The sequence below is a fragment of the Lepidochelys kempii genome, chromosome 10 (genome assembly GCF_965140285.1).
Source record: "Lepidochelys kempii isolate rLepKem1 chromosome 10, rLepKem1.hap1, whole genome shotgun sequence".
Taxonomy (NCBI): domain Eukaryota; kingdom Metazoa; phylum Chordata; order Testudines; family Cheloniidae; genus Lepidochelys; species Lepidochelys kempii.
The window spans coordinates 13,456,982-13,481,974 of record NC_136389.1 but is presented as its reverse complement, the minus strand read 5'-3'; the positions used below and the strand labels follow the sequence as shown (position 1 = coordinate 13,481,974).

The window sequence follows — 24,993 nt, the reverse complement described above, 5'->3', positions numbered from 1 at the left end:
TTGACTCAGAATCATAGTAGAGATGGAAAAGACTTAGGGCCAGATTGTTCCTGCGTCGCGGAATGCAGGTGTGGTGGTTGGGTTCAATCAGTCTTTCCCTCTTGTCAACCTGGTGCAAGGCCAAGGTCACTCATGGTGCCTGTACTTCTATGTGCCACTGGGGCCATGGCCCAACCTTCCCATCCCCCCACAGCTTTTGGCTAGCCCACAAGTTGGCTGGGAGCAAGCTACACCATTCTAATAACAGGTGCAGCCTGCATGCTTCCCCTGCTCACTTGGTAGCTCAAGGAGGATGGAGCTGAGGATCTGGCCCTGCGGCCTTTAGGAGAAGGAGAACATGAGTAAATGCTGATTGGAAAGCTGTGCCCAGCACAGAGTCGGCAGTGTGAAAAGAGAGGTGAAGGCAGGAGGGTCTGTAGAAAACACAGGGAGCCCATAAGAGACAAACAAATACACAACGCAGACAAAGCAGCACTTCCAGTCTCTGCTAAATGAAAGCCAGTTGCTCCATCAAATGCCTATAATTTCCCAGCACCCCATCTGAAAGAATGGAGAATTCTATGGATTAACTGAAATAACTGAAAGCACCTTTCTGTAGATAGAACCTGCTGCAGGCTGGGAAGATATTTTATGTCCTAAAATAGAATGATGTGCCGATTACCCACAAGCATTGAAACCATCAGCCATGGTTGGGCCAAGATCTCTCTTTTTTGTTTTAAAGCACTTTACATCCAATTGTAAATGGCGCTCCCAACTCACTCCATATTTGGTTATTTTTTTAAAATTTCAGTTTCTGGATTCCTGCGATTACCTGAGAATCTTAGCTTCCATTAAAAAAAAAAACGTAAGTTTTTATACCCCAGGATTGTAGAGACAAGCCTGAAAATGCAGACCTAGTACACCCTAAAGGCATGGAAACCAGAAGGCAAATAAAACAAAGCAAAGATTTATTGTTTTTCTTTTTAATCTCGTGATTTTCAAGCCAATCTAATGATTTTGGGGGGCCTGATTCATGTTTTTTTGAATGCATACAGCTGGCAACACTGCATTCAACCAAAGCACACAAAGATTCCATACATCTCAAGTGTACCTGTCATCAGTGGCCTCATTCCATTCCTTTCATGCTATCTGTTACTCCCACTAAGGTCAGATGTTTCCCTCTCCTTCATATCATTCTTTTCAAGAACTCTGCTGACGTCAGCAAAGCAAAACTGGGTATCAAAACTGGGTATGACTTGGAACAAAGGGATCCATTGCCAGAATGGTGCCTATAAACTGGCAGTAATCAATGGCGTTTTTAATCTAAGGAAAGAAACTGTTGTAAGCGTTCTCTGCAGAGGAAGCCAGTGTGGATTGATGGTCTCGTCAGAATCTTCCTCTGGTATTTCACAGCACACAACACAAGTGTCACCTGGATTATAACCCATCACTCATGCATCAGCTGGAGCACAGCCAACATGCAACTAGAAATACTTGATGGGTTTAAAAACCTTCTTGAGACATTTTGATTCAAACTTTCCGCTAAGCCTCAGCTTGGCTTCCTTTGTGCAAGCACAATCTTCCCTTTCTATTTTTCTGTTAGTCCCAGCTCTATTGGTGCCACATGGGTTTATTATGATGATCTGCTAAGTGTGGGTACAATGTTCAAAAAGAACGAAGTGACTACATCCCGTTTTCAAAAGTGACTGACACACTTAGGTTCCCAAGTCGCTTCCGGGAATGGGACTTCCAGGCTTTTGAAAATTCTGCCTTCTTTGCTCACTATTAAACAAGACACATATTCCATGCTCCAAGGAGCTTGATGTTTCAAAACTAAGCAGCGAAGTCTCCAGGAAGAGCAACGTTATATTGTCTGGTCTCCAGTTTACCAAACAATGGGCTTGAGTTTGTTTGGTACCAAGCAAATGCAACTGCCATTGACTCCAATGGAAGCTACAGGTCCTCAGCACCTCTCAGGATCAGGATAACACAGCAAGATTTGGGGCCAAATTCTGATGTATGCAAAAGGTGCAATGGCCCCTCAAGTATGGACTCAGGTATGCTGCAAAACCAATGTTAATAAAGGCCCATATTCTATCCCCCGCCCGCCCATCACGACCTCTGTGCAATCTATACTACTACAAGCATATTTAGAAATGTAGACACCCTTTCAAAAATACCATACTTAGCTCAAAGGAAAGAATTTAATCTGAAATCAGAAAATTGCAATTGAAAAGGCAATTATAGCAGATCTTTCTTATTCATTAATTATCACCTTTAAATGTCTCCCCATCACGGGAATATGCAAAGTCAATTCAGATAGTTTAATCATGTTATGGTCCTGGGAACTTGGCAACCGCATTAGCAATGCCACACCTGGTCTCACCCACCCGCTGAGTAACAAGGATTAGAAAGATTAACAGTGTCTATAGCTCAACTCATGGTGAAGCAGAGGCTAAATCTGCATGCGCTGGCAGTTCTCAATGCATGTCTGGTCAGTATTAGAAGGCCTGTGCAAACTCGGCATAGACCAGCCCCTTTAGGTTTGGTTAGAGTCACAAACCTCCATGAATTCCTCTTCCCCCATAACTGCCTCCCAAGAACCCCTGCTTCACCTTACCTTTTGATGTCTTCAAGGGAACTGGTGACCTGACCCCTCCTGTTCTGTTCAGGCCAAGGCTCTTCGTGGGTCCTCTGGTGGTGCCAGCGTGCTGTTCACTGCCAGACCTTCAGCAGGGTCTTCAGAGGTGGATCTGTGTGGGTGACTTCACCTCAATCCACCCAGGGCTGTTCTGAAAGGGAAGAGGGGCATGGTGGAGGTGGGGTCCCACTCATAGGTCAGGAGATGCTGGGAAACGACTGCATTCCCAGCCAGCTCTCTATTGAGTTGCCTGCAGCAATGATTCGCAGGGAACTCCCTGGGGTCGGTAGCAGTAGCACCATCATGCCAGCTATTTCTCAACCCCCGTGCATCTTTGCCAGGGAACACCCGCCATAACCTAATATCGCCATAACCCAAAGCGCTCCCTGATTACAAGTGGGTTTTTGGCTCTGCACAAAACTTTTGACTGCATTAGTCATGGGGAGATGGCGACTGGCTGACACATATGTTCAACTTTGGTCACCATATCTTCAAATGGAGGCAGCGGAATTGGAGGGTGGTGGGGAGTCCGGGATGGGGCAATAGGACTGATTATAGACATGAAAAACCTCTCACAGAAAGAGAGGTTGGAAAGGGTGCCACTGTTTGCATGAGAGGGCAGATGAATAAGAGGAGGGGCATGAGAAAGATAGATAATGAATGGTGCAGAGAAGCTAAATCAGACACTTCTGTTCGGCATTTCTTACTGTAGAAGCATAAGTGGACATTCATTGAAATTGAAATGCAGCAAATTAAAAAATAATAAAAGGAAATACTTTTTACACGATGCACATGTAGACTGTGGAAGTCATTGCCATGGGATATCATTGAAGCCAAGGATTAAAACAAATTGGACCCCAGACCATCCAGAGTTATAATAAGGAAGATTTAAAAACCCCAAGAATTTGGGAAAGGATGGAAACCTTCAAGCTTTAGGTCGGGGTGGGCAAACTTCTTGGGCCGATGGCCACATCTGGGTGGGGAAATTGTATGCAGGGCCGGGGCAGGGGGTTGGGGTGCAGGGGGTGTGTGTGCGGTGTGTGGCTCAGGGCAAGGGATTGGGGCAGAGGAGGGGTATGGGGTGTATGAAGGGGGTCAGGGTAGGGGGTTGGGGTGCAGGTGGAGTGCGGACTGTGGGAGAGAGCTCAGGACAGGGGTTTGGGGTGCAGGAGGGGTGCAGGGTGCGACAGGGGGCTCAGGGCAGGGAGTTGGGGTGCAGGAGGGATGCAGGGTGCAACAGGGGGCTCAGGGCAGGGAGTTGGGGGGGTCAGGTGCAGGCAGGGGGCTCAGGGCAGGGAGTTGGGGGCAGGGTGCTGGAGGGGTTTGGGCTCCGGCCTGGTGCCGCTTACCTAAAACAGCTCCGGGGTGGCAGCGGCACGCCGTGCAGCTCTGGGAAGCGTCCAGCACCACGTCCCTGCATGGCCCCTGGGGCGGGGGGCACAGGGCTCTGAGCGCTGCCCTTGCCATGCCTCCAGGTACCTTCCCCGAAGCTCCCAGTGGCCGCGGTTCCCTGTTCCCGGCCAATGGGAGCTGTGGGGGGGTGAGGGGGGAGGCGGTGCCTGGAGGCGAGGGCAACGTACTGAGCCCTCTTGCCCCTCCACCCCCGGGGCCCCAGGGACGTTGTGCCGGCCGCTTCTGAGAGCAGTGTGGGGCCTGCGGCACCATGGGGGGCAATCCTGCGGACCGGATCCAAAGCCCTGAAGGGCTGGATCCAGCCCGTGGGCCGTAGTTTGCCCACCCCTGCTTTAGGTCATAAGCCAATCTCCAGCTAATGGTGATGAGGCAGAAAAATTTCCTTTGCGCAGATTAACCCATAATTGTCTGGTGTAGTTTCTTGTACCTTCCTTTGAAACACCTGATACTGGCCACTGTCAGTCACAGGTTACTGGGCTAGATTGACCACTGGTCTGGCTGAGTCTGTGTTCCTAATGCTCTGTGTGTAGTTACAGAGAAGGCACTCATAACAAAGAAAGCTAATGAGGAAGTCACTAGTAGGTGTCTCAGAGACTCACAGACTTTAAGGCCAGAAGGGACCGTCATGATCATCTAGTCTGACCTCCTGCACAATGCAGGCCACAGAACCTCTCCCAATCCTGAAATAGACCCGTCACCTCTGGCTGAGTTACTGAACTCCTCAAATCATGGTTTAAAGACTTCAAGTTACAGCAAATCCACTATTTACACTAGTTTAAACTGGCAAGTGACCCAGGCCCCATGCTGCAGAGAAAGGCAAAAAACTTTACAGATTCTGTTCTCCCTCACATTTGCTTTACTTTAGTGTGACATTAGTGGAGCTATTCCTGATTTACGCTCATGTAAATGAGAGCAGAATGAGGCCCTCAGTATGGAGAATGCTGATATCCTAACCGCTGATTGAAAAACACATGTTGAGGCCCATCTACAATGTACACATATTTGTTTAATGATTCAGGCTTGTGCACACATTATGCCATACTGCTGCAATCTGCACGATATAAATAGGAATGGCTAGGGAGCTAAATAGGGACACGCCTTTAAATCCCCTTCACATGCATTGGACTAGGAGAGTTTATTTCAGGTACAGAATGGAAAATGGTTTATATTTTGTTAATAAAAACATGCCTATAAACAGGTCTATAAAATCATGACTGGTGTAGAGAAAGTAGATAACGAAGTGTTGTTCACTACTTCTCATAACACAAGAACTAGGGGTCACCAAATGAAATTAATAGGCAGCAGGTTTAAAACAAATAAAAGGAAGTGTTTCCTCACACAATGCACAGTCAACCTGTGGAACTCCTGGTCAGAGGATGTTGTGAAGGCCAAGACCATAACAGGGTTCAAAAAAAGAACTAGATAAATTCATGGAGGATAGGTCCATCAATGGATATTAGACAGGATGGGCAGGAATGGTGTCCCTAGCCTCTGTTTGCCAGAAGCTGGGAATGAGCGACAGGGGATGGATCACTTGATGATTACCTGTTCTGTTCATTCCCTCTGGGGCACCTGGCACTGGCCACTGTCAGAAGACAGGACACTGGGCTAGATGGACCTTTGGTTTGACACAGTTCTTAAGACTGTCCCTCCCAAATATGGATGGTGAAGAGGCATGCTCCTGATGTGCACATATCAACTGGTCTGATTTGCCTTTACTGCCAGTGTAAGAAAGAGGAGAACCAGGCTCAAAGGCCTTAAGAAATATAAATGGTATCTGTATGTTGAGTACCCAGCGGAGAATGCAAATGATCACTGGGCACTCTTGCACAAAGGAGACGCTAGCTACCCCAGGCAGTTATCGTGTTAGCAGATGGTCCACTGAGCCTTTAAAATATTTCCTTTGAAAAATTTGTGTCGTGTGATATCACAGACAACAGAACTGGACAATGGTCTGAAGTCAGATGGACACTGAAACCTGCCATACCCAATCTAGCCCAATCCACCACGTGCACAGGTTTGGAAAGTTGCTTTTGGGGAAGTTGGGCTGGAACAGTGGCTGTGGGGTTAATCTGGGGACCTGGATATGCACAGCAGTCATGTTGTACAGTGGGTGTCATGCTGCTTGGGAATTTGGAGTCATGCAACAGCTGCCAAATAGTTTCGGAATCCGGACTGGGGCAGTGGGTGCAGCAAGATCTGGAAATTTAGATTTCAACTAGGAGGCTAGAGCGTTTGCTTTTCAAGGGTTGATCTCTGTGTGTGCTCAAGCAGGGGAGCACGTAGCAAGTGGCATGTCAGGGAAACACGTAGCAGATGCATTATCTAGACAGGAATTTCTTGTCATCACAAAAACCCCATGTAACCTTGTCATATCAAAGCATCACACCCAAGGGCCTGTTTCCAAAAGGTCTTTTCTACAGCCATTTAAAACTATTTCTGAAAAATCCCTTTTTATTATTTAAACATTTAACAAAGTTAGCGCAAAATGCCAAGGTGGTAGGTAGCAGCACATAGCTCCATAGGCTGGGGGTATGGCAAGCCAAAAAATCCTGCAAGACAGCACAGGTCATAGTGGCTTGATGTGTTGGGGGTATATTGACTGTTCCTTTCTGAAGGGAACAACATGCTTGCTTGGTGGTTGCTGTGGATGGCAGTGTATGCAGCTGTTGAATAGCATACAAGCCTTCTCTCTCACACTGCACCCCTTCCTCTCTAAACATGTCCCTCATGGTCATGGAAATATACTCCAAAGTGACAACAGCAAATTTGGCAGGTCCACTGTATCCCACATCAGGGTGCCATCAGGATGTCTGCATCATGTGCATTATGACAACAAAGGTTTTTGCACCTCTTTACATGCCTGCAGAAGCAGGAGTTAGTCTTGTAACACATTTTTGGAACCAAGGCTGTCCATGAGCGAATGACTTCTGCAGGCCGTTTTATAAAAATTGCTTCCAGACCTCCATGTATCATGTAACCAAAAATTGAGTTTGTCTGCATTTTTGGAAGGGCTAAAAAGCACAATGAATTTCACTGGTTCTACAACACCCAGGAACAATGCTACATATTTTTGAGCCCCCATCTACCAGTACTGTCTCTAACTATTTCCGTATGTACATCTGTAGAGCACTTGTGTAACATGAATGTAGGGGAAGCTGCAGGGCACTTCTTGGAAATGAATGTAAAAAGCCCCAGACATGTTCACGCATGATTGCCAGATCCGAAGTTGGGTTGACTGGTAATCAGAGTTCCTCTTCCAACCCCACTAGGAATGTGGTGTATCAATAAACTCAATTCAGATGTTGGAGATTCATGTAGAATTGTTGTATTTTCGGCCATCATTTTAGAATGCTGGTGCAAATGGAAAGCATTTTCACGTAGGGCAAATGATGCCAAACTAATGAAGCAATTGCTTCAGTAATGTCAAGGATTAACTATTCTGTGCCTCATCTTGCTGTCATTCTTGGGAAGATCTCAGTTAAAGACTGCTGCTTTTAGTTTACTATTTTCACACAGCCCTTCTGCACATCACTTCCACTCTTACTGGCTCCTTGTTAAGCTCCATACTGACAGCAATTATTCTGGGATGTGGCATGAACATAACTGCTGAAGGGTAAGGTTTCATTGCAATTAAGGCTATTGATTTACAACCAAATTTTCAACTACCATGCACTAATACACTTGCAAAATGTGCTGGTACATCCATTTGTACTCAAACTTGTGAATTTGTGTGTGCAAACAAGTATTTGTGCATGCAAAGCCGGAAGTTGGGTGCACAACTACCTGCTTTGTCCACACAGTTGCACAAGGGAAGGTCATGCCTGACTAATCTAATCGCCTTTTATGATGAGATTACTGGTTCTGTGGATGAAGGGAAAGCAGTGGATGTATTGTTTCTTGACTTTAGCAAAGCTTTTGACACGGTCTCCCACAGTATTCTTGTCAGCAAGTTAAGGAAGTATGGGCTGGATGAATGCACTATAAGGTGGGTAGAAAGCTGGCTAGATTGTCGGGCTCAACGGGTAGTGATCAATGGCTCCATGTCTAGTTGGCAGCCGGTATCAAGTGGAGTGCCCCAAGGGTCGCTCCTGGGGCCGATTTTGTTCAATATCTTCATAAATGATCTGGAGGATGGTGTGTATTGCACTCTCAGCAAATTTGCAGATGATACTAAACTGGGAGGAGTGGTAGATACGCTGGAGGGGAGGGATAGGATACAGAAGGACCTAGACAAATTGGAGGATTGGGCCAAAAGAAATCCGATGAGGTTCAATAAGGATAAGTGCAGGGTCCTGCACTTAGGATGGAAGAATCCAATGCACAGCTACAGACTAGGGACCGAATGGCTAGGCAGCAGTTCTGCGGAAAAGGACCTAGGGGTGACAGTGGACGAGAAGCTGGATATGAGTCAGCAGTGTGCCCTTGTTGCCAAGAAGGCCAATGGCATTTTGGGATGTATAAGTAGGGGCATAGCGAGCAGATCGAGGGACGTGATCGTTCCCCTCTATTCGACATTGGTGAGGCCTCATCTGGAGTACTGTGTCCAGTTTTGGGCCCCACACTACAAGAAAGATGTGGATAAATTGGAGAGAGTCCAGCGAAGGGTAACAAAAATGATTAGGGGTCTAGAACTTATGAGGAGAGGCTGAGGGAGCTGGGATTGTTTAGCCTGCAGAAGAGAAGAATGAGGGGGGATTTGATAGCTGCTTTCAACTACCTGAAAGGGGGTTCCAAAGAGGATGGCTCTAGACTGTTCTCAATGGTAGCAGATGACAGAACAAGGAGTAATGGTCTCAAGTTGCAGTGGGGGAGGTTTAGGTTGGATATTAGGAAAAACTTTTTCACTAAGAGGGTGGTGAAACACTGGAATGTGTTACCTAGGGAGGTGGTAGAATCTCCTTCCTTAGAGGTTTTTAAGGTCAGGCTTGACAAAGCCCTGGCTGGGATGATTTAACTGGGAATTGGTCCTGCTTCGAGCAGGGGGTTGGACTAGATGACCTTCAGGGGTCCCTTCCAACCCTGATATTCTATGATTCTATTAATTATTCCTGAAAATTCTCATCTACATGCACAAAGATGAGTTTTGCAGGCTCAGTCAGGTTCAAGTGCAACACTGATGAAGGTCCATTAGAAAATTTGACCAATAATATCATAGTTCTCCATATTTCATTAAAATCAGCAGGATAAGTATTGGTAAGATTGCAGATTTTAGCATATTTCCCTGGTCCAGCTGTTCAGGCCTTGTAATGTTTTACACTCACTTTGTACAGGCGAAAATGACTGTAGAATGTGCAAGACAGAGCAGAATTTGGCCCACAGTTTCTACCTAAGATAGAACAAACAGGAGGAGATGCACCCACCACTACACACCTTTACTGAGGTGGGCATGGTAACCGTTTGCACACATTGGGCCTGAAGCCTTATAGCCAAGTGCCAGCCACTGTCTATTCCAAAGGCCATAATCAACCACAGTGACTCTCAGCTCCCATGACTACTTCTTGAAGAGTCTCGTGGTTATGGCACAGATCTGGGCATCAGAAGTGCTAGGGTTCGACTCCACACGAGGAAAACAGGCTGTTGCTTACAGTACTTGTCAATGACAAATCCTTATGTTTCCCCCTTTCAACAGGCATCGAAAATGGTCTCTCTACACTAGGGCCTTTTGATCCCACCTTCACTAGAAGCTACACCATTCTGAAGCCAGAGGAGGACGACCCACTGCTGACAATTCAACAGGCCATTGCCCTAGGGTAGACAGACCCCCGGGGTTCTATTCTTATCTCTGCAATTGACTTACTGTGTGATCTTGGGCAAGTTACTTCACTGTCCCGTGCTTCTATTTCTCCATCTGCACAACAGGCATAATGGTACTCATGTCGCTGCTCATAAAGTGCTTTGAGATCCTCAGGTGAAGGCGCGACAGGAATCGCAAAGCTCTATCATCAGACACACATACTCCTGCACAAATATGCACAGGCTTGTAACCCGAAACCCTGTTTATTGCTGGACAGACATTGCAAACTGCTTAGACCACATTCTCCAAGGTGTTTAAGGAGGGTGGAGTTTACAGTATGTATTTAGGTGTTTTGCAAACCCTAATAAGAGCAGAAAACGTGTGGCAATCGCAAAGAACAAACATAAAACCTGCGGCTACACTCTGAACAGCGCCACTGCATTTCTTTGTTATTGCTTCTAGCCCAAAAACCAGATTACAGCGAGAAAACAATGGCTTTTTTAATGCCATTTATTTCTGATCCTGCATTAATCTGTCTGCTAGGTGCACTGCTTTTATTAGGTGCATTTTATTTTTCAACTGGCTCTAAAAACTCACCTTTTAAACTGCCTCCTGGTCCACCTCCTCTTCCGATCATTGGCAACCTGCATTTGCTGGATATTAGAAGACAAGATAAATCACTATTGAAGGTAGGGGGGGAAAAAAAACGCCTCATGCATTTTAAGTCTGCCTCAGCTAAACCAGTGAGAAGACTTTGTTGTTGTTTATTAATCTGAATTAAATTTCAGAGCTGTAAAAATTGCACGGTAATGTTGTCTCAAGCTTCTTCTAGCTCCTGTCTATGTGGTGGCAATCTCATTTCTGATCAAGCACTAAAAAAGGGCCCCTGGGGGTAGTGTGGATTTTTTCATGTAAACTTGATAAGGTACATAAAGTATACAATGCATGTGGGACTTTAAATATGAACTTGACAACTCTCATACCCAAAGGGCTTTTAGACTATTAGCAAATAACTAACATGAAAAAGAAAATCCCTAGGAAGAAGTAAGAGGATTTCACTATAAAGAGTCCAATAGCCACATAAGGAAGGGTCAAATCCAGATATTCTTATGCAGTTGTTACTCCATTCCTAAGAAGGCAAATTCCCATTGAAATCGAGGGAGTGGCAGAACAACAGGATGGATTAATTTTGTCAAGTAGCTGGAATAAATATCCTGTGAATTCTTCTGTTAACTTGTAATTAAAACTACTTATCATTGTCTAAGCAGATAATGAGTTCTTATCTGTAAGAGGATGCTGAAAAGGAGCCTGTCAGGCTAGGGTCAATCCAGGAGCTTTGCTTTTCCTTACCCCAAGAGAAAGGTTTTGCAAAACTTCTCCCTGGCTGTCTGAGCATGTTTCCTTCCTGCCCATCCAGCTCTGCCTTGGATCTGTTTCTGCCAGGGTTTAATAAACAGTGCAACAAATATTTGGGGTCCTGGTGCATGACTAGGACTCTTCGACACTAGGGTGATACAAATAGTAAAACAGCTATCATTGCAGGGTTCCATCCAGTGCATAGTACCTATTGGTTACTAACATGGGCTATATCCTTAGCGCATTGACCTCACGCAGGGGGATTTGCACGGTCAGAAGTTCTCTTCCCAGGGCCCAAATGCAACGAACGGGCTGTGGATGAGGCTGCCCTTGCCATCTATGTTTAGGTTACAAGGCATTGAATTTGTGTAGTGGCCACACATCTCTGTGTCTCCAACCCCTCTCTGTGCTGGCTTGAAGCACTGGCATGGTGACTTTGTGTGCAAATTGTGGTGTGTTAAAAGCCTTCCACCATTGTATCATTGGGGGTGGGAGTCAGAATTCACCCCATGTGCTTAGACCCTACTTTATCCCTTAACATATGGAAGGGCGTGAAACTTTGCAATGCTTGAAAAATGAAGTTTCTTTGCAGGGATCCCATTCTGCTCCCCTAAAAATGCAAGATACGTAGCGGCTAGCAGCATGTACACACATGCCACCCCCATGAAACTAGGATTCTCTCCCCAGGGTGTTATGCTACATGCAGAATGCCTATGGGAGTCATTAGCAAACATGATTCTTTACCAAACATGAACAGGAATCTGCCCCCCAGCACAGCCAGCTCCTGCAGACATACTTATGAAATTAGACATGGTGGAGGTGAGGTAGTATCTTTTGTTGAACCACCTTATCGTGGTGACAGACACAAGCTTTGGAGCTACAAGCGCTCTTCTTCAGGTCCGGGAAACGTAGCAAGAGTGTCACAGCTAAAAACAAGATTGAACAGATAGTTTAGAGAAGTTAGCAAAAAAAAAAAAAAAAAAAAAAGTTCAGACGTATCAAAATGTCGACATTTTTGGAACAAAACATTTAGATGTTTCCTTTCAAAACAACTTTCAGTATGAATTTTATAACGTACAATTCAATAGAATACAATATAGTAGAATATAAAGTCAAAAAATCAAAACGAAACATTTTGATGGAGCCAAAACATTTTTTTTTAAATATTTTCTTTCATGGAGAATTTTGCAATTTTCAGTTTTCATTCCAAATCAGAACAAAAAGAAATTAAAAAAACTTGAAATCCTGCATGAAATGGAATTTCTGTTCTTTTTCTGTTCTTTGTAACAACAGGTCTGTTTGTATCTGTCTTTCTCCTATTCTGCCATTTTGTTTATTAACTGATTCCCATTCTATAGGGGTCTGTTTGTTCTTTATTCTCCTTCTTCTTCAGAACAAAACCAGACTATTAGCTTCCTGTAGACCTAAGAATATTCTCTTGTGGCACTGAGCTCAAACACCCCACTAATAGTCTATACCAGTCTATAGTCTATAGATTATACCAGTCTATACCATACTATCCTTTTAATGACTATACTTCAGCTACCTGTCATGGAACCTTTTTCCCCTTTCTAACTACCCAACACTGATTCTGAATCAAGAACAGACTTCAATGACTTCCTAGATTTTCACTGACTAAATTAAGAGAAATGCAAAGAGTAAACAAAGTGCGTAAACACTGGGGATTTATGAATATCTCATTTTTAGCATTCAAGTGTATGTAAAAGTATGAGTTTGTTTAAAATACATGGGGCCAGATTTCCTGGTGTGAATGCCACAGAGTTAGAGATTGGAGTGTGTGTGGTTTTCCCCACACAGAACAGGACTGAGCTCCTACTAGACCAATGGGTCTCATGCATATGCTAGTCAGATTAGTGCTATAAACAAATACACCAGCGTACGCCTTGGGTATTAAGAGGAAATGAGGGATTTCTGAATGCGCTGTCTCCACTGATGACACTAAAATCCTCTTCCTCTTTTTCAGCTAGCAGAAAAATATGGGCCAGTGTTCACCCTCCACTTTGGGTCCCAGAAAGCTGTGGTACTGACCGGATATGAAGCCGTGAAGGAGGCGCTCGTGAACTTCACGGATGAATTTGTAGACCGACCACCCATCCCAATATTTGAACAAATCCAGCATGGAAATGGTACTAGCCATTGGAGATGTGAGAGCTTCAAAAGGGCTCAGCCTTGGCCTAACTCTTCTCCTACTGCCACCATTGCCTGAGCACTTTTGGAAGTCCTGCCCCAAGTCTGTATTTTAGCCAAACTGACCCCAAAATTCTGCTTTTCCAGTTTATTTAGAATGTCTTGCAGCTGTTGTCATTAGCGGCAATTACTTTGGCAAACAACTTTGTAACCAGTTAACATCCTGAATTTTAAAAAATGAGGGCAGAATTTTAAAGGCACAATGGCAAGTAAGTGACTAATTCCCATAGGCAGCCAATGTGAGTTAGGTGCCTCACTGCCATGAATGCATTTTACCTGAGGTATCAGTTCATGAGAGATGAACCATACTGGATTTGGCACTCAGGTATTTTGGCACTCAGGTATCTCTTGCCAGTCAGTGCTGCCATTTGGGATGTATTCATTCCAGAAAGTCCTGCCTTCAAAAATCACCCTTTGTAGAACAATAGATCACAGGTTCAGATAAGGGTTATGGGCCAAATCTGTGATCCCTTCCCTCAAACAGCTCCATCATTTCCCCAAGGCAGTTCCTCCATTCCCATATCCATGAATGGCTTAGAAAACATTTTACCTGGATCCTCCTCTTATTTCTTCCACTCTCTAGCTCAAAGTTTAACTAGGAGCTCCCCCATCAACTATCACACAGTGCTCCTTGAGTACAATGTGTGATAGAGCCCCCCCAGTCACACTCTGAGAACTGATCTCAGTGCTACAAACTGACAAATCAATGGAAGGAGGAAAAGAATTGGTCAGAGTCAGTATATCTGTAACACTGATATAATGGGGGGCAGTAGAAAAGCTTTCACATTTAGCTCCTAGGTCAATTCTAATGTAGATCAGCAGCTATTACAAGCGGCTGACTTTTAGTATCTGGGTGAAATGAGTTTGGTAGGATACCGTCCACGTCACATAAGCAAACACTAATACCAGTAGTAAATAACAGTCTTATTGGTAGCTTCAGCAGAGATGCCAAGGATTGACTAAGGGCTTGGAGACTCTGTTATCCCTTGACCACTAGAGGTCATGTCAGATCTGGGGCACAGCTGGAAGCTTTTGCCTCTGCTACCCTTGCAGCACTTGTTGAATGGACCAACAGAGGATTTAGGTCTTCAGAGCTGTTAATCTGGCCCATTACATCAACATTAAAGTCACACAGAAAATGTATTAAAAAACAGAGTGCTCTAAATGCCTGGTTGCCTCCCACATGAGTGTGATGGCAAAGACTGAACCAGGAGGAAAACTATTTCCATGAAGTAAAAGATGGCTAGGATTGGTGGATGGAGCTAGGAGGAGGACATAGAAATGAATGTCAAATGGGATAATGGGACAGCAAGGAGAAATGGAGGGAGAGAAACGGTGGAGATATTCTCATATTCTTTTAAGTAGAGTAGGATCCCCTTGAATTCTACGTTCTCAGCAATCACATATACCTCACATATACCTCAGGTGTGTTCTTTTCTAATGGAGAACTGTGGAGAATGACACGAAGATTCACTGTGTCAAGCATGCGCAACCTTGGAATGGGGAAAAAGCTGATAGAGGAAAGAATTCTTGAAGAGCTTCATTTGCTTATTGAGATGATCAAATCTTTCCGAGGTGAGCTGGGGAAGATTAAGGTTAAATATCGCATTGCGCAGACTTTTCAAACACCATTGTAAACACAAGTCAGCGGTGAGGCTGCGGCATGAGAGTTATGTTTATGCTTTTGTTTGTTCTTATTATAGGTGAACCATTTAGCCTCAAGTCATTTAATGCTGCTCCAACCAACATCACCTTTCTTATGCTGTTTGGGGACCGGTTTGACTACAAAGACTCAACCTTTGTCACTCTGTTAAGACTCATAGATGAAGTTATGGTTCTTCTTGGATCTCCATTCTTGCATGTAAGTAACTCTTTCCGTGTATTATGAGTCATACAGGCTCCATGATCCAGTGCAGAAGATCTCAGGCTGTAAGAACTAGCACATCCCATCTAAAACTCAATACTATTCGGGGTGCTGCCTTCATAATTATAATCAGTGTCATTAAAATGGAGTCTGATCCTCAGACCATATTTGAAACCAAGCTGTATACTATGTAATTGCAATCCGCCTACCACCATTTACAAATCATTGGTCTAACAGACTGAACAAAGGGACTGTGAGTTAGGAATAACCCTGTTATGCAGGGTTAGATTCACTCTGAGAAAGGACAGGAAGCAGCACTGCAAGCTTCCCCAACTCTCCAGCCAATGTGCTTCAACCATGACATGGGAGGAAACCCTTCTAGCCCCCAAAAATGGAATTCAGGCTCTGCACCCTCTTGGCCTCAAGGCTGAGATTACCAGTGAGCATGAGATATAGTGTCAGCTATATTCATGGATTTTGTAACATGCCCATAAGATTGAAACTCCAAGAACATTTTGTGTCGTGACTATTTTCCACATCTATTAGTGACCTGTACTGAATTATACTTACTAAACGAAGGTTATCTACATTGCATCTGTAACAAGAAAAACTTGTCTGGGTGGATGAAATCCACTGGTTAGTCTATAGGTCCCTAGACAGTGTCACAAATCCACAGTGTTCCTGAGTGTTGTAATTTGCATTTGGATCGTTAATTCAACTGCGGGGAAAAAAATCACATTTCACCAGCCAGTTCCCTCTATTGTTCATGTGAGGATGGTCACATGCAGGGTTTATTCCAGCCAGTTCATTGCATGTATCACACTAGGAAACTAAGGTAACAGTTGTGTTTTAGTATGAACTGGTATCACAGTATCTATTTGATACTAATGTGATAGGTAATAGTGCCGAATGGAAGATATCGTGCTCATGAAACAGTTTACTAACGTGCTAGTTTCAGGTAGCGAAATATGAATAACTGGTGCCTGGAGTTACAACCTACTAGTTCTTGTTTTTATTCTCTTCAGCACAGACAAGAGCAACATCTTTGTGGCCAGGCTGCTGATAGCCTCTATGATACATAAAATAGTCCCACTGAGAATTGCTGTCTGGTGTGGATTTGAGATGAGAATTATGCTATAAGAATTTTAGCCCTGTACTGAGTGTTGGTTTCTGCCCCCAAGATTTGAGACTTGTGACAGTGTCAGGCCAGATTGCTACAGTAGAGTGTTTTGTTTTTGTTTTTATAAGCATCAGGTTTAATACAAACAAGGGGGAAGTCCTTTTTCCACACAATGGCAAGTTCAACTGTGGAACTCATTGCCATGGGATAGGAGGTAGATATATTAGCCCCAGATTAAGCAGATCCCTTTTCCCTGAGTAAGATAATAGGCTGTTCCAGAACAATCAGGAAGCTGCTGGAACCAATTAAGGCAGGCTAATTAGGACACCTGGAGCCAATTAAGAAGCTACCAGAATCAATTAGGACAGGCGGGCTAATCAGGACACCTGGTTTTAAAAAGGACCTCACTTCAGTTAGCAAGGTGCATGCGAGGAGCTAGGAGCAAGAGGCACGCAAGAAGCTGACAGTGAGAAGGCATACTGCTGGAGGACTGAGGAGTACAAGCGTCATCAGACATCAGGAGGAAGGTCTGGTGGTGAGGACAAAGAAGGTGTTGGGAGGAGGCCATGGGGAAGTAGCCCAGGGAGTTGTAGCTGTCACGCAGCTGTTACAGGAGACACTATAGACATCTGCAATCCACAGGGCCCTGGGCTGGAACCTGGAGTAGAGGGCGAGCCCGGGTTCCTCCCATCCCCCCAACTCCCTATTTGATATAAGAGGAGCCGATCTGGACTGTGCGTCCCACCAGAGGGGAAGGTCCCTGGCCTGTCCCCCGACTCATTAGGTGGGCCAGCAGAGACTGTGGGGATTGTTCTCCTCCTTTTCCCCATGCTGGCCAGTGATGAGGTTAGCCGAGTAAACGGCAGGTTTGTGCCACTAACAAAAGACGCCAAACTGAGGACTGCTGTAAACCTCTGAGGCGAGCAAATCCATCAGAAAGTGCAGAACCCACCAAGGCAGAGGAAGAACTTTGTCATAGACTTTATCTTTTTAATTTATTCTATTTGTTCTTATATGTCATTTTACTGTGCATGACAGTGCAGCCTTTGCCTGCCTCCTTTGTATTTTCTAATCATAGTTCGTGTTCAGAGGCTATGTCTGTGTTAACCGTGCTTCATAGGAGTCAGCAAAGTACTTAATCATGTACCTAGCCGCACTGAAATCAAAGGACTAGATTTTGTTGCACAAAGGGGACTTAATGTGACCAGAGGAGAATTTCCTTTGTGCAAGGGAACTCTCAGCTGGCATAGCCAACTCCCGCTCCAGCCAAACATAGGGGTTACAGGGTCAGTATGTCAGGGACATTTTGGCAGGAGGGGCTTGGTGGAGTAGTGCACTCAATTTGTATCTAGAATAAGGTTCCCAAGGGACCCTGCACCTGTGATGTAAGTTAGAGCTGCTTCCTTTTAGCTTTGCCCTTGTGCTGAGACCTGGCACCTCAGAATCAGGGAGACATAACTGGCTCCCTTGTGGCCTCGTCGCTGCATTTTAGCAGAGCCCAGATGCAGTAGAAAATCTGCTCCAATGGGACCACATAGTTAGGCCTGTCCTTAAGAACCTTGCTGAATCAGGGCCTGAAAGTGTAAGGCCCAGCCCTACATTCGAATGTGCTAGCTTCACCCAGGTAGAGTCCCAGTGATATCAGCATTGCTGGTTATCATTACAAACCTCTTTTGGGCAATGTTATGGACCTCTAATGACAGGCCGTCCCAGAACCCTTTTGCATGGCTCTTTCTGTATCTTGGCACTTTGAGTTTAATGCCTCTATTTTTTTTCCTTACTAGTTTTTTAATTTCTACCCATTCCTTGGATTATTTCTCAAAACCCACAAGATTTTACTTAAAAAAATAGAAGATGTGCGCATCATTTTAAGGAATTACATCCAGATCAGCAGACAAGATGTCAACGAGAACTCATTGAGCTACATTGATGCATTAGTGTTCAAGCAACATGAGGTATGTGACTGAGATGCTCCATTTACAATTTACTCTGTTTTCAACAAAAACACTTAACTAGATCCTGATCTCAGCCACATCAACTTAACCTTCCTGAGGTCAATGCCGTTATCCAGATGTAACTGAAATCAAACTCTGTTCCCTTACTTTTGCCATAATTTATCTAGTGAATGTTTCACCAAAATCAGATGTGAAAACACCACCCCACTTTATTATCTATGATCAACTGTTTGTTCCTACAGGAAAATCAATAGGGTTTCATGAAGAATGAATCTGACCCTTGTGTTAATAAAGAAACCAATCATTAATCTAATTGTTCTAAAAGGAATAATACACTCAAAGAAAGTTAGTTGTTATATCACAGCTACATGTCCTGGCCCTGAATTTATTTCTTGCATCCGGCCACTATGATTTCTAAGACAGATTGATCTCAGTGTAATATTAAAACAAAAAACATTGAGACTCTAAGCTTTTCTTCTTTAAAACAGAGCTGGGCCAGATATGCACACTGCACCTCCTAACCACTCATACTGAGCTGGGTTCAAGGATCACTATGCCCCAACAGTCTGGCAGGGGAGAATGTTCACAAAAAATCTTTGCATACATTCCAGCCGGGCAGGTAGAGTGGGAGGTGTCTCTTGGAGGTTTGAAATGATTGAACTCGAATCTCCAGCTGCACACAGAAGGGAATAGGTATTTCCAACCCCTCCAAAATGAACTGCAGTGGTGAGTTTGTGAATACCATCCTAAGCAGAGCTCAGCCCTGCTTCAGATTAGAGATGAACCCTGAACCAATCGCTTGCATCAAAACACCTCTAGTTTCTGGGGAAGTTCAGCTCTCCATGCAAATCTGCACTGTGTGGCTCAGACCAAACTCTGCCCTTGGTTCTGAAATCCTTTGCTGGCTTCCCCTTGGCTCACAAACCAAGGAGAATGCCAGAAAATGCGATGGACAAGGTGGGGCTTCCCAAAGCTTACTCAATGGTAATTTTGCCTCAGTCAGAGTGAACAAGAGCACTTTCAACACTAACTGAAACTTGTGTGTTTAAAGGAGACAAACAAGAAAGACAGCCTGTTTCATGACGAAAACATAATCGCCTCTGCACTCGACCTGGTCATGGCTGGAACTGAGACAACTGCCACAACATTGCAATGGGCCATCCTACTGATGATGAAATATCCAGCGATCCAAAGTGAGCCGCTCTCTGGTTTCACTCTTTGTCCATGCCTTGTTTTAATAAGAAGGTCAGGTTAAGTGTCCGATGTTTAGATGCCAATGCTGCTTTCGCCCCAAAAGCTGCATCCCCTCTCTTTATTATTAGTTATTATTTGTACTGCAGCAGCATGGGGGAGCCCCAATCATGGGTCAGGACGCCAATGTGCTAGGCACTGTATGAACATCAAACAAAAAGATTGTCCTAGTCCCAAAGAGTTGGCAGTCTAAGCTGATTAAGGCTGGTTTCTGTCTTCCAAAACTGGATTTTTCTATTTCCTCGTGGGAGCATGTAGAGAAGAGTTGTATAGGTGGAATCATACAAAACAAAAACAAAACAAAACACACATGCCTGAAATCCAGAGAGACTTGGGGTGCCTGAGGAAGCCAGGTTTAGGTTTGAAAAATGTGGTTTGTTTTTGCCAAAGCAAATTCAAAAGTGGGGAGAGAGGCCTTCCGATGGGACACATTTGTGTTTGCTTCTACTTTTAGAAAAGGTACAAGAGGAGATTGGGACCATTGTCCAATCAGGAAATCAGGCCACATATGAAGACCGGAAAAACATGCCATTTACAAACGCGGTGATACATGAAGTGCAGAGATTCATCACCCTGCTGCCACACGTTCCACGGTGCACATCTGTTGACACACATTTCAGAGGCTACTTCCTCCCCAAGGTATGTATCGCATTTTTTAAATGGATACCAGTATGTTCCGCCCTTTGCCAACAGCAATGAATGGATACTTAGATGCTAAGGGCCAGATTCTGCCAGCCTCATGTGAGTAATTCCTCACTCCAAGAGGAGTTCTGTTTGACTCAGTGGGGCTATTTGCAGAGTGAGGTACTCTGGAAGGCTGGCATGCAGGATCTGGCCCCATGTTTGTAGTTTTCAAGGCAGTGCTGGGGATTTAGCCATCTTCTAAACACCCTACCCGGCCTTGAAAATCTCAGCCTGTATTATGTACAGTGCTCTGAATGAAAGGGTTCAAATCATCTATGCAAGTGCACCTGGTAGAAACCAGAATTAAAGCTGGAATTTGGCACAGCCAACAGGTAAAATCCAGGTTTCAGTGAAGCCAGTAGCAAGATTCACATTTACTTCAATCAGACTGAGGTTTGGGTCACAGGAAGAAGCAAAGCTTTAACAGCAGGGTGGAGACTGACAGAGTAGATCAGCAGAATTCAATAATCTTTGAAGACCAAATCCTGCAGCCCTTCCTTGCCTCAGCCACCAGTACTCACACAGTTACAATGTCCTTGCCCATCTGAGTATGGCATTAGCAGCATCATGTCCTACTCTGAATGTTGTTGTTGTTGTTATTTATAATTGCTACGGGGTAGCACTGAGGAGCCCCAGCCAGGGCCAGGACCCCATTGTGTTAGGCACTGTACAAACACTGAACAAAAGGATACTCATTGCCCCAAAGAGCAATGAGCAATGTACCTCTAAGAGAATTCCTCAGGATTGGAATGTCAGTTCAATCAGAGGTTTCATTTTGCTTTTGAATGTATAGAGGTTTGTAGAACCCAACACCTCTTTTAGTTTGTGCCTCATGTTGTATTCCAGGGAATAACCGTGATTCCTTCCCTCACTTCGGTGCTGCTGGATAAAACACAGTGGGAGACACCACATGAGTTTAATCCCAACCACTTTCTTGATGCTGGTGGGAAGTTTGTAAAGAAAGAAGCTTTCCTGCCATTCTCCACAGGTAATTAAGGGGCCCTATCCTGAAAGGAGCAGAGGGTTCTCAGACTCTGGCAGGATCAGGAACTTTGTACTAGGAAACAGAGCATTGATCAGGAGAGATCTATTTCAGTATTTCAAAAAGGATCAAACCAACCTAATACCCAGCCAAGCAAAGCCAATGAATCTGCAACAGACCTAACTTATCTCAGCATAAGCCTTCCCTCTAACAAAATGGATCAGTTCTCAACTGATACAAAGGTAGACAAAGGGAAGGAAGGGTGTTGGCTCCAAAAGAATAAGGAAGGGAGCCCAAAAGGTGCTAAGGAGAGGCCAGCCAAAATAAACAGGACTTGAATGATACCCTAAACCAGAGACAGGAGGCTATACCATTGACTTACTGTGTGGCCTTGACACATCACTGAATTCTTTCTGGATTTTAATTTCTTCATCTGCAAAATACAGTCAATAATACTCGGTCACAAGGAGGTGGTGGGCTTAATTGAAAGATGCTAGACCAGGGGTGGGCAAACTTTTTGGCCCGAGGGCCACATCTGGGTATGGATATTGTATGGCGGGCCATGAATGCTCACAAAATTGGGGGTTGAGGTGCGGGAGTGGGTGAGGGCTCCGGCTGGGGGTGCGGGCTCTGGGGTGGGGCTGGGCATGAGGGGTTGGGGATGCAGGAGGGTGCTCCAGGCTGGGATGAGGGGTTCAGAGGGTGGGAGGGGGATCAGGGCTAGGGCAGGGGGTTGGGGTGTAGGGGGGGATCAGGGGTACAAGCTCCAGGTGGTGCTTACCTCAAGCACCTCCCAGAAGCAGCGGCATGTCCCCTCTCTGGCTCCTACATGGAAGCGCGGCCAGGCGTCTCTGCGCGCTGCCCCATCCGCAGGCAACGCCCCTGCAGCTCCCATTGGCCATCACTCCTGGCCAATGGGAACTGCTGGGGCGGCGCCTGGGACAGGGACAGCATGCGGAGTCCCCTGGCTGCCCCTACGCGTAGGAGCCAGAGGGGGAATATGCTGCTGCTTCCAGGAGCCGCGTGGAGCAGGGCAAGCCCTCAACACTGCTCCCCAGCATGGAGCGGGGCAGGCCCCAGACCCTGCTCCCTGGCGGGAGCTCGAGGGCCAGAGTCAAACGTCTGAAGGGCTGGATGCGGCCCCTGGGCTGTAGTTTGCCCACCCCTGTGCTAGACAGATGTGTAAAATACTGACCTACTCCACCCTTCTAAATGTGTATTTGTGTATGCACGCACGCACGCACACACATATACACACACACACATGCAAACATGCAGCCAAGGTGGAATAAATCAAACAGCCCATCCCAAGTATTCAGATGAAGTTCCGACAGGCAAGGAACATTGCAAGGTATCAGGTATCCTGTGAAATTCCATCCGAATCCCTCTTTAGTGGAGAGGTGTCCTCTAACCAGCCTCTCTGCTGTGGCCCAGCAATAAATGTTTCCAAATGCTGTTAATTTCCAAAGCTGCCTGTTTCCTGGCCTGCATGTGCTGCCATCCAGCAGAGTGCATTACAAGTGGCCACAGCTGGAAAGAGTAGCCTTACTATGAGGTTTACAAATCCCAGCACTGCAGGAACCCTGAAGTACTGTTGTCAAGGTTCCTCCCCCACTCTGAACTCTAGGGTACAGATGTGGGGACCTGCATGAAAAACCTCCTAAGCTTATCTTTACCAGCTTAGGTCAAAACTTCCCCAAGGTACAAAATATTCCACCCTTTGTCCTTGGATTGGCTGCTACCACCACCAAACAAATACTGGTTACTGGGGAAGAGCTATTTGGAAACATCTTTCCCCCCAAAATACTTCCCAAATACACCCCACTTCCTGGACAAGGTTTGGTAAAAAGCCTCACCAATTTGCCTAGACGACTACATACCCAGACCCTTGGATCTTAAGAACAATGAACAATCCTCCCAACACTTGCACCCCCCCTTTCCTGGGAAATGTTGGATAAAAAGCCTCACCAATTTGCATAGGTGACCACAGACCCAAACCCTTAGATCTGAGGACAATGAAAAAAACATTCAGTTTTCTTACAAGACGACTTTTAATAGAAATAGAAGTAAATAGAAGTAAAGAAATCACCTCTGTAAAATCAGGATAGTAGATACCTTACAGGGTAATTAGATTCAAAACATAGAGAACCCCTCTAGGCAAAACCTTAAGTTACAAAAAAGATACACAGACAGAAATAGTTATTCTATTCAGCACAATTCTTTTCTCAGCCATTTAAAAAATCATAATCTAACGCATACCTAGCTCCATTCCTGGTCTATCCCCTGCAGAAACCCAGCATATAGACAGACACACAGACCCTTTGTTTCTCTCCCTCCTCCCAGCTTTTGAAAGTATCTTGTCTCCTTATTGGTCATTTTGGTCAGGTGCCAGCGAGGTTACCTTTAGTTTCTTAACCCTTTACAGGTGAGAGGAGTTTTACTCTGGCCAGGAGGGATTTTAAAGGGGTTTACCCTTCCCTTTATATTTATGACAACTGTAGAGGAAGATTGCCTGCAGAATCTCTCAAATCCTGCCTTGCAACCCGATACTTTACAGCTGTCTCTGTTAAATGTCAGCTGTGGAGTCCAGATCAGGAGTCCAGCTGTGATTCTGGACCCCGCTCTCCAGCATGGGGTTTGCTGCTACAGCACTGCATCAGCCAGGCATTTGCATTTTTGATGCAAAAATCATCAGCAGTGATTTTTTGATGTCAAAAGCCACGTTCTCACTTTCCCCGATTTCTTCATGATGTCATCTCTCAGATACTGTCATTCTGGGGCAGGGGATCCTGTTAATAAAGAAACAGTCTTACGGGAGCCAAGAACAAAAGACAGTCACCAAAGTGTGACTGGCTGGGTGATAACCTACAAGTCTTCAAACCATTCCACCTTTGGGGAAGGGAACATTTCTCGGGAAGGCTGATTTTTAAGAGAAAGAGGTTGTTTGAAAGTGCTCAGGGGGCTGGGGTGTCAGGATAAGTCTGTGGATGATGTCTGTGGACTACAGTTGCATCTCAAGATTTCAGCCTAGATACAGAGCCCCACTGTGCCGGGTGCTGTACAAATACACAGCAAGAGGTAGTTCCTGCCCTATAGAGCTCACAATCTAAACAGACAAGACAGACACAGCATGGGAGGGGAACAAACACACAGAGAGGGGAAGTGACATACCCCAGGGTCACACAACAATTCAGTGGTTGAATTCAGATCTCTAATTATGTCCTATCCACTAGAGACCACAGCCTGCCACAGAAAAGGGTGCACAATAATTTCATGTATTACATAGCCTGGCAATTTACCATGTGGCTATCACCTCCTTGCTATATGAACGTGTCTGACAAAGGAATCAACATGCATACCGTGGCAACATGAGCTACTGGCATAATCATCTGGCTACAACACAGATTATTTTGCTGTAACTATGTCAGTTCAGCTGGGTACAATGGTACACGAGGAGTCCCATTACTGCTCCTAATAGATCACCTGATGACTATAATATTAACATACATCACCTCTGTAACTATTTCTCTGACAGTTAAATCTAATCATTTTTGACACTGCAGGGCGCCGGAATTGCATTGGAGAAAGTCTGGCCAAGATGGAGCTGTTTCTGTTCTTTGTAGGGTTGCTGCGGACGTTTACTTTCCAACCCCCGCCAGGGGTCACAGAATCAGAGCTGGACCTTGCGGTTCCTCAGACTACTTTTACTTTAAGACCACAGCCTCAGTCAGCCTGTGCTGTTCTGTGTGAATAAGCAGGACAGTATTAGGGAATCATTCCTTTGTATTGACTTTGAGTGCATA

General features: G+C 45.1%; 2 protein-coding genes across 2 annotated transcripts in view; one reads left to right on the top strand and one right to left on the bottom strand.

Annotated features, from left to right (window-relative positions):
• Positions 1-9,552: 9,552 nt before the first annotated feature.
• Positions 9,553-24,944, top strand: CYP2W1 (cytochrome P450 family 2 subfamily W member 1). The gene is made up of 10 exons (XM_073361522.2): positions 9,553-9,622; positions 10,314-10,459; positions 13,111-13,273; positions 14,760-14,909; positions 15,038-15,195; positions 18,103-18,273; positions 19,325-19,466; positions 19,979-20,163; positions 21,055-21,196; positions 24,754-24,944. The coding sequence occupies exons 1-10, from the start codon at positions 9,553-9,555 to the stop codon at positions 24,942-24,944; spliced, it is 1,518 nt and encodes a 505-aa protein (XP_073217623.1).
• Positions 12,038-24,993, bottom strand: part of CHLSN (cholesin) — a 241,932-nt gene continuing 228,976 nt past the window's right edge. Inside the window, exon 8 of the transcript XR_013636389.1 lies at positions 12,038-12,052. The gene's annotated coding sequence lies outside the window, so the exon portion shown is untranslated. The remainder of the gene's footprint in view (positions 12,053-24,993) is intronic.

Coding starts and splice junctions, on each gene's coding strand:
- CYP2W1 (XM_073361522.2), top strand. CDS start 9,553: ATGGCACAGATCTGGGCATCAGAAGTGCTAGGGTTCGACTCCACACGA. Junction 19,467..19,978: donor GAAATATCCAGCGATCCAAA/GTGAGCCGCTCT, acceptor TTCTACTTTTAG/AAAAGGTACAAGAGGAGATT. Junction 20,164..21,054: donor GAGGCTACTTCCTCCCCAAG/GTATGTATCGCA, acceptor GTTGTATTCCAG/GGAATAACCGTGATTCCTTC.